General features: G+C 39.7%; 1 protein-coding gene and 1 long non-coding RNA gene across 4 annotated transcripts in view; one reads left to right on the top strand and one right to left on the bottom strand.

The window, feature by feature from the left end:
• LOC311262563 overlaps positions 1 to 15,132 on the top strand; it is a 71,049-nt gene that overhangs the window by 12,353 nt on the left and 43,564 nt on the right. The window contains exon 3 of one of the 2 annotated variants that reach the window (XR_014623275.1): positions 5,327 to 5,442. This is a non-coding gene — a long non-coding RNA (uncharacterized lncRNA). Of the gene's footprint in view, positions 1 to 5,323; positions 5,443 to 15,132 lie in introns of both variants that reach the window. The other variant, XR_014623276.1, reaches the window with a different exon arrangement.
• Positions 8,647 to 15,132, bottom strand: part of LOC311262557 (nck-associated protein 5-like) — a 58,005-nt gene continuing 51,519 nt past the window's right edge. Inside the window, exons 12-13 of one of the 2 annotated variants that reach the window (XM_084362046.1) lie at positions 14,306 to 14,401; positions 8,647 to 11,298 (exon numbers count right to left, since the gene is read on the bottom strand). In XM_084362046.1, coding sequence (XP_084218172.1) covers positions 11,297 to 11,298; positions 14,306 to 14,401 — 98 coding nt within the window. In that variant the 3' untranslated portion in view covers positions 8,647 to 11,296. The remainder of the gene's footprint in view (positions 11,299 to 14,305; positions 14,402 to 15,132) is intronic. The other variant, XM_084362047.1, reaches the window with a different exon arrangement.

Below are 15,132 nucleotides of genomic sequence, written 5' to 3'. Positions count from 1 at the left end.
ACCACCACTCCCACTACTACCACCACTACCAGTACCTAAAAATAAAAATATAACAAGAAGAAACAATTTAAATAACGATAAAATAAAAACCAAAGTGCTTAACGGTAAATAATAAATAAATAAAGTAGATATAATCCTTAAACATAAATAACACAAATAAACGTATACAATTTAAATTATTACAACAAATACATCAGTCTGACGTATGAGAAATTCCCAAGAAGAAGCATAAATGTTTGATCTTCTGTTCACCCTAAATCTTTCTTATGCGGCCAAATAACCCCAGAATCGTTATTTTCATTATTTATGGCTCATAATTAAACAATAAACTGACGGTACAGATTTAATGCTTTGACCTCCAGAGACAGCTTCAGTAATCTCAGTGCTGAAAATGACTTTACTACTGTAACATGCTTCAGTTTTATCTGTGTTGTAGAGAATGAAGACAGCAAACGTGTTGAAGCCGAAACTCTCAGAAAGACGACACAGAGGGAAGGTTTGTATAGAGTGGGTCCTGTTTATTCCTGGACTGACCGAGCATTTATATGTCTCAACATCTGTTTGCACAATCACACTTGCGTAATAATGACCTGTACCACCACCAACATGTCCCGAGGGTCTTTGCCTCATTGCTCCATATCTGTCCTGGTATTTCATGTATTAAAGACAACAGCATCTACCCTCTTATTATTAAAGTGTGACTTAATGTGAGAATCAGAAGTTGGGAGCAAACAGGCTTAAAGATGCTGCAAAGTAAAAAATTAAAAATGTAATGATACAGGGTGTAAAGCTGAGTTCATATGACAAACAGTAGAAGTCTAAATCAATGTAACCAATGTTTTATACCGTACAGCCTCTATTTGACCAGGTGATTCCCAACAAAACACCAAAACAACAGATTTAAATCTCTAAAAACATGTCACAAATATATAGTTTCATTTTTGTTAAAGGCAAAATAACTTTCTGTAACAGTTTAGAGTAAATGTTGCATTTGTTGCTGACTATCTTCAGCTGTGGATAAACACACATTTGTCGCTCCAGTGAGTATTTACCGCAGCAGGATGGTGTGTGCGGGATTAAGTAAAAACTACAGTGTGTGTGTGTTCATGATAATGAAGGAACGTGTCACCGAGTGCAACACTGTGACTGATTGATGTGTTTTTAATTAGTCTGAGGAACTCTGACACAGAGGAATAAGATATATCAGGGTATGAATACAAAGACAATACTTGTTAGTAGGATATACAGTAATTGCTGCTGGTTTGGGTGTGTCGTCATGGGATACTCAAAATACAGAATATAACCAGCATCATCCAGCCTATAGGATCTCTACGAATTACCTCCATATGAGATGTTTCGGCCCCCACATGACTGAGCTTCTGTACTCATGCAGGAAGTTGTTTCTTCTTGATGCGGCAGAGTATGGAGGCCGGGGCGGAGTATGGACGAACAGTGAGGTTCTTGTCACTGGAGCCCAACCGCCAGGACAAATGTTGGCAGTGTACATTTCAGCAAACCACGGTTGTATTGAATCTTTACGTCTATTTAGGTTCAATTTTAAATTGTATGTTGTGACAGTGCCGTGCTTATGGTCTGTTAAGGTTTAGGCACAAAAACCACACGGTTAAAGTTCAGATAAGATCAGTTCTTAAGTTCTTTTGAAGCAAGCACAACGTCCCGACGTCTCGTCAGAAATATCCAGTTTTGTTGCTACTGACACTACTGGAAAACGTCTTGACGTCATGTTAAAAATATCTGGTTTTTGACTCCAGTTTCGTTGCCACAAACACAGCTGGAAATGAACCCAGCATCTCATGAAAAATATCTCGTTCCAGCTGTAACTTATCCTGACGTCTTGCCCAAAATATGTGGAAAATGTCCCAGCTCCAGTTGTTGGCTTTTAAATGATCTGGTCAAAAAAACTTCTGTTGCCACAAACAGCTGGAAAATGTTCCAGCATCTCATTAATAAATAACAAGTTCTTTGGTCTGAAAAGTTTTCTGACATCTCGTCAAAAATATCCTGTTTATGGCTGCAAACTGTGCTGATGTCTTGTCAAAAACATCCAATATTGTTGCCATAAACACGGCAGCAAAGCGTCTCGACATATCCAGGTTTTCGGCTGCTAATTTTCCTGACATCTCGTCAATAATATCTGGTTTTCTTGCAACTAACAAGCCTGTAAAATGTCGTCTGAAATATCCAGCTGTGTTGCAATTAACATGTCCATTTTAGAAACATGCAGTGGTTTCACGCTAACAATCGTTGAAACCGTCTCCTCCCCCTGACATGAAAGTCAGCTCATATACGTGTAATCTGAACCTGATTTTTTAAGTTTTTTGTTGCCTAATCTCAGAGTTGTTAATTTGCCATAATCACGTCTCCACGGCCGGAGCTGCCAAGTACAGATACTGGATTTCATCCTGGGTTTTGCTGAATTGCACAACACTGACATCATTGTCCGGCCACAGGGTTGTAAGACAGTCTTTCTCATTTCAGCCAATGTAGCTGAACTGCATGATGTGTGTTGGGGGACTTTCAGAGATGATTTCTTTTCTGATTGGATAAAAGTTTTTTGTTTACGTGTCATAGATTTTACAGCTTGATTGTTTTATGATTTCACCCAAGTTTTATCGTGGGACCTCTAACGGCTTCTTTTCATGAATAAAACCATAAAACAAGACTTTAAAACAACACGCGCCCGAGGAGAGAGTTGCAGGCAGTGAAATGCATCATAAGTTAGAGGTAAACAGAGGCTCGCTGCTGTGTGTCCGCTGCAGCGTGTGGCACAAACACCTTTCACAGACTAATAACAACGTCTGCAACACTTGGGGGGGGTAAAAACCGCTCGGATACTCTTTCACAAATCCTAAAGATGGATTAGTCTCGTCGGTGCTAATATATCATGTTGGGCTGAATCTCTGTAACTGTGGTCCTCGGCGCTGATCCCGACTCCGTATCAACCTTCTCCTCAAACTAATTTACAGTGTACATGCCTCACTACACCTACCGGCGCTCTGCTGCATGAAGAGTAAGAGGATTTCAGCACAGGACAAACCCAGATGAGGGCAAACTGCTGATCTGCAGCGGAGGAGGCTCACGTTATGCTTTGTCATTGTTTACTGGTCTCCAGAGGAGCAGATTTGAGCCTCAATCCTCCGATAGCTTCACTCTGAGTCGTCATGATCAACCTGTTTTAATTAGCGGATGAAGCACTGTGTCAGCGCTGCGTCGAGAGGCTGCGGGGAAGTTGTTTGTGATTTACTGTGCTAATCAGCTTAATTGGAAGTTGGATAATTACACATTAAGACACACTTAAATGTTATGAATCCCTTCTTTGGTCGAACTTTAAATTAGCTGACGGTCATTTACATTAGGTTCCAGGCAATGAGGAGATTTACAACGAGCTTTTTAGTCAGAAATAAAGATAATTAAAGTGAAACCTTGCTGGTATTAAAGTAAAAGACATAATGGGGAGCTATTGAAGCTGTCACATGATTAAAAGATTCAGTATTTAAGGAGAAAAACGTCCCAAATTTAAGTCTTAACTTAATTTTTTCATGCATCGGCTGTAAATTGTCCCAATGTCTTGTCAAAAACATCCAGTTTTATTGCCCCAAACAAGGCTGAAAGTTGTCCTGATACCGCTGGTTACACATTCGGTGAATATCTGGGTTTCAGCTGCAAATGATCCCAATGTCTCGTCAAACATGTCTTATTTTATTGCTGGAAAATGTCCCCACATCATGTTAAAAATATCCGGTTTGTGGCTACAAATTGTCCCGACGTCTCATCACAAAAATTCAGCTTTGTTGCCACAAACAACTCTGAAACATCTCCTCAAAAATGTCTGGTTTTCTGCTGTAAATTATCCCGTCCTGTTAATCATATCTGGTGGTTTCACGCTTACAAATCTTGAAATACTGAATAGTGGTCTCACCTGACAGCTGTCTTTCCATCAAGTTTGAGACTTAAACTTTATTTTTTTATGTATCGGCTGTAAATTTTCCCAATGTCTTATCAAAAACATCCAGTTTTATTGCCCCGAACAAGGCTGGAAGTTGTCCTGATACGGCTGGTTACGCATTCGGTGAATATCTGGTTTTCAGCTGCAAATGATCCCAACGTCTCATCAAACATGTCTTATTTTGTTGCCACTAACCAGGCTGGAAAATGTCCCGACATCATGTTAAAAATGTCTGGTTTGTGGCCACAAACATCTCATCAAAAATATTCAGGTTTTTTCAACTAACCAGGCTGGAAAATGTCCCCACATCTCATAAAAGAAATCTGGTTTTCAGCTTGTTAAACATATCTGGTGGTTTCACACTAACAAATCTTTGAATACCGAACATTGGTCTCACCTGGCAGCTCTCTCGCCACCAACTTTGAGACTTTAACTTTATTTATTATGTATTAAAATTAAAAACAGTCTTAGTCAGACTTCTGAGAGCAGCTCTGCTTTTATGAGAGTTTAAATGTGCACGAACTGTAGTTTCTCTCTCTGGCAGCTCCTGACTAAGAGTGTCATAACATGAGTGATGGCACACTAGGAGGCATTATGCGTGGAGCGTTTTAAAACAGCAACACTAATCAAGGATGACTGACCATCAGATCAGAAAAAAAAAGCCTCCTGCATACATAATGTGGCCTGCTCTTAGAGGAGGAAGCTCAGCTTTTTGAGCAAAATGTCCAAAACGAAGTGAATCTCTGAGTGAAATATGAGACGTTTTCTGTCTTCTGGAAGAGGATCAGAATCCTCGTCATTAAATTAGTGCCTATAAATCAAAAGGGAGTCATTATGTCAAAGACAGTAAGACTTCAGGACTTAAAGCATTTACGCTGACGGCTCAGACTGCACAAGGTCACAGGAACCTTCATCCCTCCCGAGAGCCTGTTTGCTCACATGATTTACAGTTTAGGACGATGTTTAAAGTTTTACTATTATAATCAAGGACAAGAGCCTAATTTATACCGGGGACGGTGCAGTATTACTTTTCAGGTATTCAGTTGCACTCTGATATAAGTCACTCTGCCTCATGTCCAAATCTGGTCTGGTACCTTGTGCTGAAGGTTCTGGCTCTGTTATAGAGTTTAAAGGAGTTTTGTATTCAGAGATTAGACCGGACCAGATGGCCCGAGACCTTTAGTGCTAAAATATCTCCCACAGCAGCAGAAACGCTCCCTCGGCTGCTGTAGTGAAGTTTTATTTGAGCTTGTTTCCCGCCTTGTTCCTGCCAACTTTACTTCATATCAATCATGTTTATATGCACTGGTTTTGCATAGAAACAAAAAGTTATCCAGATTTTTTTTTTTTTGTCAGCAGGATTACACAAAAGCTATTGGATAGAGGACGGGTCTCGGAGCGTCAGTCTCTGGGGCTGAGAAATGAAGCCAATGCAGAAACTACGAAAACTGAAGTTCCTCGAATTGCAACTTGAGGTGAGTCCAAAGTCCAACTTAACAGCAGAAAAACAACAGCCTGGTACAAACAAACCTTTTTGGTCTCTATACCTAATTTATCCCTTTTTAAATAAAACTCACTCGTTTGAGTTATATTAAGGCTTAAAGTTAGGAATAATGAGGGGCGTGGCTGCTTTGAGTGGCAGCTGTCTGATCGGCTTCCCCTCAGCTGATTGGAGTCACTGAACTTGATCTCTTGGTGGTATTTGTGATGTCGATGCCTTCTGGAGGATTTTAATTCAGATATCGGACACATAATGTGACTTGTTGTGTCGTGAACTGGACTAACAGACCGGTACAGATGGACAGAGGCCGATGTTTCGGCACCGGGAGTCGAGGAGAGTACAGAGTTTGTTTTTTTAAAACTTTTGGGATTCACAGTTACTCTTGTTTGCCCTAACTTGCACTGGAGATGCCAAAATCCACTGTAATGTACTGTAACGCTCTTATTTGACTGCTAAATGGAGGGAAATGTACTTTACTTAATGACTGTACAGAGAAGAAGCGGAGAAAATAAAAGACACTGGAGACGAGCAGAAAGAAACGGAGTGTCTGGTGCGTGTCAACTTTGCACAGCTTGAACACAAACACAGGCAAAATTCGCTAATCTTCATTTGTGAACACAGATAGCTTGTTAGTGTTAGCTCGCTTGGTAGCCTCAAGCTCAGTGGGATCATTTACTAACTAGGCTCGGTTCAGCTCGAGCCACGCTCCACCTCTTTGCAAATTTTTGATGCCAGATGCCGACGGCCAGTACGACCAACATTGGGCTTCATTATGGCTCAGAAACCTGTGGGTGACGTCACGTTGGCTCAAGTCTTTCATATAGTCGATGGTCTCGGACGGGAATAGACCTCAATAACTTTTGGTGCATAGCCGGATAAAGGGAGGGATCCAGGATTTTTTTTCTTACTTCCTGCGGCTTGTCGTTGTTACACTTTGGTTTTTCTACCCTTTAAACACACGAGACAAACGTGGTAATTAGTGAGCTTCATATTAGCTTGTGGATAGAGCACTTAACCAGTCTTCATGCTAAGCTAAGCTAAGCATCTCTTGGCTCCAGCTTCATGAGAGTGGTATCCAACTTCTCATCTAACTCTCAGCCAAAAATAAATAATTTCCCAAATGTCAAACCATTGTTTGTTTTGGGTCAGGGGAAGATTGTGGTTAGTGTTGTGGACGGATGATAAAAATGTCAACACTAACCTGAAGATGGGAGTCGTGACCCCAGACTGCCGGTGTGGAGGAAAACTTCTTATACAAATACATTTCCTGCTTCACTATATTTACCTACATGGTTGTCAGTGTTAGAATAAGCAATTTTCATTTGTGTTTTCTCATTTAAGTTCCCATCTGACAACACTGTCTGGCAGCTCAGCAGGAGTTTGCTTCCAGTTTGACAAACCTTGGTCCGGCGCCCACAACGTGTTGGTTCTGCGAATTGTTTACTTTTGAAGTTAATGAAAAAAACAACACTTGTTGTTGTCACAGAGCTGGAAAAGTAAGCCGCTCTGCAGTGTTTCCATCAAATTCAGTCTGAAGTGGTCACTCGAGTCGGGAGGAAACACAACAAATCACACGGCAACATCCGTGATGTTGTATAAGTATTGAAATAGTTTATTTTTTCTTTCTTCTTTTACATAAAACAAAGAATATCAGTAATATACAATTCTCAAATCGTACTGTTAAGGTGACCGTCACACGAGAACATCACTGTTATTATCGGGTTCTGAAAAAAAAAGACATTTAGGAGGAGGATTACTGTAATAGTGAGTAACAATATGTGCAATAAATGGTAAGTTACACTCATCAGTGCTGAGTACAAATACAGGGCGTTAGATTAAATGTTAAAAAAATACAATACTCTTGTGAGAGTGAGTCGTTTTAAAAACACAGACGCCATGCTCCATCTACCCGTATCAATACCGCCAATCTGTTCCCTGATCCGTTAACGCCTCGCCTCACCGTGAACGCTACATCGTTTATTAAAACCCGCGTGTTGCTTTAGTGAACACCACTTTTTAATTTCCAACATATACATGTAGCAGTAAAGATTCAAAGAGGAGGTAAATACAATAAGATGACTAATGATGTTGTGCAACATGACAGTGCTCCTTATGTTCTACATCACGCTAAACTGTCTAGGATATGGCTATAGTCACCATGATGAGTCTGATATGTTGATTCAGTTGCATTCATTTTCTGTGTGTGATTAGCTCAGAGCTGTGTTTGGCAATATGCAAAGATTTTGGCAAAAATATCTACACATGAAAGGCGAAGGAGCCGACGAAGGTGTGAGGAGAGGGAGAAACATCGCAAAGCAGCTAAAACCGTCAAATATGTCGGGGATGCATTCAAAACACCAAAAACGTTACTATAAATAGGACACAGCATACGTAATAGAGAGAGAGAGAGAGAGAGAGAGAAACCGAGCAACCGTGGTGAGATATCTTACAGTTAAATGTACAGACGGAAAACTGACAAGAGTTCAGGTAAATATGCTTAAACTGTTACGGTGAAATCTGGTGAAAGGGTTTTTAAAGGTTGAGGTTTACTTATTAAATCCACAGCATCTATCAGAGACAATTAATGGTACTTTCCCTGAGCTATAGCACAACAATGTCTACAATGTGCCTACTACAGCAGGTGCTTTATAACTAAGGTCACATGCAAAACTCACTGCTTTGTCCTGATGTCATAACTGTGGAAACATGAATTAAATGCAGACCACGTATGAAGAGTTTCAGTACAAGACGACAGGCGTCAAAGTCAGTCGAGATGGATGATATGAATAAAAGACCCTTATTAAAAAGGGTATTTTTAAACCTGGGCCCATATTTACATATTTTGGTGCGGAGACAATTCATTCTTACAAAAGTTTTTGGATCAGTCCAATAGATCGCCTCAGCTAGCAGCCACAACATGGCTGCAGTGTAATAGTTTGGGGCAACTGCAACCATCTAAGTTACGTCCACGTAAAGTGCTTGTTTTTGCCAATGACTGACATGTCTGACAACATTACAGGAATGATTCCTATTGAAATAGACCTGTTTGTTAAATAATACAACCCAGTCGCCAGGATATAATGTTAGCTATTAACATCCCTGCAAACCAAAGGTACATCCCAAGTTTTTACATGTCATAGGCTTTGTACTATATTGACATGTGTACAAAACATTAAGACACTTAAGATCCAAACCTCAGTCTGTCAATGGTCAAAACAGGCACTTTTAGTGATGGTCGCAGTTGCCCCAAAGGATTACATTTGAGCCATGTAGCAGCGACCAGCTCAGGCGACCAATTCTGGACCAATTCCAGAACTTCTGATAAATATGGATCATTTACACACTAAACACACGTATACATAAATATAAAGTCCAGGTTTAGAAATACCGGAATCCCCCTTTAACCGACAGATTATGTGTAATATGTCAAAAATACTGAGTAGACTTCACACCTCTGTATTTTTCACCTGTTGTGATGAAACTCTTCATACGTTTGGATATCAGGTGTATTTCTGTGGTTAGAGTAAGCCAGAGGGTGGTTGCATGCATATCAACATTGTGACAATTATAAAAAAAAAAGTTTCCAACAAGATAGTGCACACTTTAAAGAATCACATTACTCAGTCAGGTATAGAGCTCATGAATGGTAATCAGTAGTAAGTGCTGTACAGAAGGATGGAAGTCTGTAATCTCGACTTTTATAAGTTTCCATCTGATGATTTGCTCAGAAATAAATTACCGACATAATATTTGTAGTTTTAGAGCTGTAGTACATTTAAAGCAGGAACAGATCTTCACATGAACACCTAAAAATGAACGTGGTTAAATAATCTTTGTTCAGCAGGATTTCTGTGGAGGTGTTTCAGTCTCTAAAAGTGACCCGGTGCCATTATGGAGGTCTGGTGGTGATATTTAAATGTTTATACCTGCATTAATCAATATATCTGATGATAAAATGGAGTTAAATGATGTTTTTTAGCTCACTTTTTTGGTTGCCGCCGTACAGTAAGCTACACCAAGTTCCTGTTGTTGACAGCGAGTTAAAGACAAAACATTTTCGGAAGCGTTGGTGGAGACCAAAAGAGATAAAAAAGATAAAACATTCTACTTTCAGATTGGACGCTAATGTTGCTCTGTGTCTGTTTTGATATGAAAGTGTTTGCTAACGTGTTAGCTACAACAGATTTTTAAGGCGATACTCTGTTGTCGCTACATGTATCATTGTGTTTTGTAATCGTTTTGCCCCATAGTGAGAAAACTTTAAAAAAAATCCTTGATAGTGTCAAATTTGTATTGACACAAGAATGACATGAAGCCAGTGGTAAATGTATATTTACTCAAGTACTGTCCACCTTTTTATGATACTTCATCCTTTCAGAGGGAATTACTTTTTACTCGACTATAGTTACCTGACAGCTGTAGTTACTAGTTACTTTTACATAAAAAACATAATATGGAAATATGATATAATGTAGTACTATACTGCTCATCTACCCAGGAGTGTGGTATATAAAATTGGGTCCAATAAACTTCAAAATTAAAATGCTCTTACGTGTATTTATTGATAAAAACTCAATAATGTATTTTTCTAATACTGTATTTACTAATAATACGTATGTACTTTAACTTAGGTAACTTTTAAACTTGACTTAAAGATATGATTTGTTGAATATTGTCAGTATTTGAAGGTAGCTCAAGAGCAAACTTTCTTTACTCTAGCTAGCGACCGTTAGCCAGTTAGCTCATGGCTCAGTTAGCCGTGGAACCGTTGGCCCAAGAGTTTTCAATATTTAACCTTTAAGACAACGTTTCCCACACTTTGCTTTGAGTTATAACCAAAAACCATCATCTTTCTCTCTACAGAGGACAGTAAAGGAAAACTATTGACAAGGTTGGCAGATTTTATGTTGTTTGGTTGATAAAAATAATCCAAGTGCCCAAATATTTCGTCCAAAATGTACTAGCCAAAGTAAATTTTTAAAGTTGTATGTGAATGTAATTTGTAGGTGACAGGGTTGTAACACCGCTACTGTACTCATAGTGCAAATAGTGTTGAGTTATAATGTGATGTTAGTTTTTTGTTGTTGTGTTGAGGTCACTGAAACACAGGAAGCTGTCGTCGTGTCGTTAGCTCTACTCTGTTCTCCACGTACAGTATATTACTAGTTGTCCAGTAGCTTGAGCGCAGTTAGCTTAGGTAGCTAACAGGTATGATTGTTATATTAATGTAAAATGCAGCTGCTAGCTGCTAATGTTACGCTAAACTGGGCCTACGCATTAGCTTTTATTAGATGTGTTTTATAAGATGATGATGATGATGATGATGGTTTCAGGTAGCCATGAAGTGCTACAGTGGTTAACCTGACGCTATTAAAACAAACAAACAAACAAACAAACAAATCTGTCACATTTATGTTTTTGTAAAGTTGTTTTTTTCTCCGAGGCGAGAAAGGAAAAAAAAAAACAGCAGAGAAAATGAGCATGTGTGTTCACTTGCTGTCCTGTGAGACAGCAGAGTTGTAGCTACATTTAGAAAATTCAATCAGCAGCTCACAGCTGATGCCAACGAGCTGCAGACCTCCAAAATGGCTGCCAGAAGGTTCATTACTACACCTGAAAGGCGACTCAGTATCTCAACACTACACTGAGCACAGGTGGAAACCTGGCTCGCCGAGCTGGCTTGTTTTCCAGTTCTGAGCGTTTCATCCTGATACACAGACTCAGCGTGCAGAAGATGGGATTTAGGGATCATCCGTGTGTATGTTCAGTGATAAATCCAGCTGATTGCCTGATTCCTCGATTCAGGTTGATGCATTCGGCTTCATAAACTCTGAAACGGAAGAGGGAGAGCAGAGTGAGTACGCTGCAGGACGGCGCTAGACAAACACTGTCCACAAAATAAAGTACCTGGCATTTACAGAAGAGCAACACATGCTGTTTTAAATTGGTTTATATAATGCAATATTTATAAAGTTGTGGGAAAGGAACAGAAAGACAGATTTTTAAATTCTTGTTTCATTTCGTTGACATATTAGAGTCGAAGGTTTTTACAGAGGGAATTTTAGATATCACTTCATAGCAATCCATAAACCACAAATATCTGTAAAAACTTTCATAATATAGAACTGGGAAGTTTGTCGTATAGGTGCTACTGAAATTGAGATTTTTGGCATGTCTTTCAAGAATTGTTTCTTACTCACTTGCTCGCTCACTTTTAAGTTTTCTAAGCGCCCCTCTAGAGCAGCAATATAAAGAGTGAGAAAAATCCAACTTGGGGCTGGTTTAATGGGACCTTCCCTCCAGGGGAGACGGGTTCACATCACGATTGTGACCAAGAGTCATGACGGACTTTGTTTTAAGTTTTATAATGCAAGTAATTTCATGTACGAAACTGACATGGTTACGCTACATGAGTTGTTCACGTCACCGACGTCAACATCAAAGTTACGTTAGTGCCAAATTTGTTTTACTTGAGTCATGAGACTGAACTTTTGGAACTGAACTGAAACTTACGTTTGCGTCAAACTTGCGTTTGCATCTGTCGTAGTTATTTTAACTCTAATTTTGGAGCCATAACCTTGACCTTTCATTATGAGAAGAGTCCAAAAGTCATAATATGCTGACTGTTTTTCAGTTTGTATCACAAAACTGACGTTAGAGGGCTAATTAGAGCGTCATAATTTAAAGCTTAATGCCACTGACTAAGCTGCTGTAAGCTGGAAGTGTAAAGAGGTTGGTTAATTACTAACAGCAAGTTTTTTTTAATTTTTTTTTAATAATATCTTATGAATAAATATGCAAATTAGCCTTTCTAATTAAATATATGCTGACTTTCATTAATGTCCAGAGCAGAAATCTCAAATAAAATAATCACCTTAATGTGTATTTTAAACATTCCTTTCCCCCGTCGGTCTGATAAGAGCTTATTACCCCAAAATCTCAGAAATTACCAACAATTCTGTGTTTTCACTTGTGGTGTCGGCACCAAAGAAGCTCGATAGTGAATTTCAGTACGATTCTGTGTGTTTACTTCCCCAGAAAATCACATATTGCATTACAATTCCTCAATGTGTGCGCCACGAACCTGCAACATGCACAAGCAATTTTATTCAAAGGAAAGTCAGCAATTCTTTCCGCTGACTGCAGAGCACCTTAAATTACTGTTTATGGGGATTTCAACAGCATTAAAGTGTTGTTGGAGGTTAATTTAACATGTATCAGCTGCCGTCGTGCTGCATGAGCAACTGTGGTTTAAATGCAAATAGAAACAGACTCGCTGTGATTTGATTGCACTGGGCAGAGATGATATTTGAAGGATCCTGCAGCCCTGAATGTTGATGAAACTGCATCACTTTCACAAATACGTCAGCTGCTCCTACCGACACAGGTCCGATCCACAGGATATCGATTGTGACTGAATACTGTAAATTTTGTATTAAACACTTCACAATCTCAAGAGCCAAAGGCATCAAGGAGTCTTTGTGAGTATTTTATGTTTGATGCTCATGAGCAGCCTCAAACTTACTGTATGGATATTTTTTTTTTAACCCACAGGGACGTCTGACGCACCAACACACACACGAACACGTTATAAACGCCAGCGTTAATGTACTGTAGTAAGATGCAAATGATGTTTGGGAAACTTGTGCTAGTCGTGTTTAGTCGCCACCATTAAGCTTAGATTCTGCTCAGTGGGGATGGAAATTAGTTTCACAGGAAAGTGCTGCATTTCTCAAGTGTTGTTTTGAGTTTAAATGTGCTGTTTTTACAATGTGAAACAGAGTCGTGCTGGTTTCTTCAGCTTTAAAGCTACCTGCTGCAGTGACGGTTTGGAAAGGTTAAGTTTGAATATGCCGGTCAAGGCCACTCGAAGCAAGTTCAGCATTTATTGTTACAATCAGTGAACAGAAAGTTAAAAAGGCTGAGAGACCAGTAAAACCTTTCACTGGGTCAAACCATTAAAAAACTGTGATCCTGTTTTTGTTAAAAAACGTCTTTTGACCTCAGCATTTTCAGAGTTTTTAAATTTGACGAGTGTTCTCGGAGGCTGCAGTTACACTGTTGTGAACTCACTTTGTCTGAAATAAGGACATTCCTCATTCAGTCGAGCCACTTTGACTTTCAGAGGAGTAACCTGAAAATAATTTCAGTTGTTCTTTTAGTAGCAAGAAGAAACCTCCTCTGTGTAGCACCTCGTTTCCACACAGTTTTGTTTCGTGTCCGTAATTAAAGACATAAACCCCTCGTGTGCAAAGCAAGGAAAAGCATTTATTTACGGATGGATAGAGACACACCGTTGGTTAGGTTTAGGCACCAAAACTACTTGTTAGGTGTATTAAAACATTGTGGTTTGGGTTAAAATAGCTACGTAACTAACTTGAGTTACAAACGTACCTACGTTACATAAGGTTCGTAACATAACTTCACTACGTTAGTAACACTGGACACGAACAGCCGTCTCCTGGGTAAAAGTTTTGTGCTTGTTTGAACTGACTATCCATCCTAGACCTCCGCTCTATGCAGAAGTCCTCCCCTGACTTCCTCCTTTACTGCCATTAGATGTACTACAGCCACTAGAGGTCGCCGCCTAACAAGAAACGCCAGTATTGGTCATAATAACCTGCTTTCACAGTTGACTTGCATGGTCGTTTCTCTGTTGAGGATGCTGAAATATGCCGTCAAACTTCCGAGTGACTCGCATACGTACACGAAGCCATGTGGAAAGGAGGTGTAACACTGAGGTCACAGAATGAAAACATGAAAAACACTCATATCACTTTTGGCCTAAAGTTTTTCCAAATGAGTCACTTAGATAAACCTGTTTCATCGGCTCTTACAGTTGGCAAGCTGAAGTCTTGTCTGTTCTTTCTGTTGGCGCGGAGTGGTTCGTGTTTTCGATTTGATATAGGTCATCTTCTTTGGTTCCAGTCCACCTGGAAAAACCACAGAATAAAGGTTTTCTCAGCAGTCAGACTCGGTTCTCTCTCCTGTCAAGCAGAGCAGTCAGATGTGGAGTTAGGCAGACAGAGCGACACTGACGGCCTGACAGCTTCAAAGAGAGCCAGATTATCTTTCTGAATTCAAAGTGGCAGGAGATCTAATGACAATAAAGGAGCGGCGGCTGACGTCTTGAAAGATGACACATTTATCATTCTGACTTTAAACTGACAACCACCTGAACTGAACTCAACTGAAAAACAGAGTTTAGTTTGCCAGTTATGGAGTGACAGTTCAGACTGCCAAACAGCCACAAGTACTCAGTGCTGGTGAGCGATATGTGCCTCAGGAGACAAACACCAAAGAAGCACTCAGTCTGATGCAAGCTTAGCAGACTGGACTGTGTCTGGGTCCAGAGGGGCCTCAGTGTGAGATACTCTTTAGCTTAGCTTAGCAACCATAACTCGGCACAACACACCTGTGGGTTTCTACCGAAGTTAATGGTTTTAATTGTTTGTATCTGGTTAGAGAAAAGGTCACTAGACCTGGTTCTAGATACTATGTAAGCGTTTAGGCTAACTTTAGCGGCTCTATCCAACTTATAATTGGATTTAGGTGACAATGCTAATACGTTTGCCAAGTGCGCCATTTAGCCTTCATCCTCAAAGCCTTTACTTTTGTGAGTGAAATTATTTTAAAATATGAACAATAAAGAATGTTTATTTCT

Source organism: Pagrus pagrus (genome assembly GCF_965226575.1).
Source record: "Pagrus pagrus genome assembly, chromosome: 9".
Lineage (NCBI taxonomy): Eukaryota > Metazoa > Chordata > Actinopteri > Spariformes > Sparidae > Pagrus > Pagrus pagrus.
Note: the sequence above shows the minus strand (reverse complement) of the source record. Positions and strands in the feature narration are given on the sequence as shown.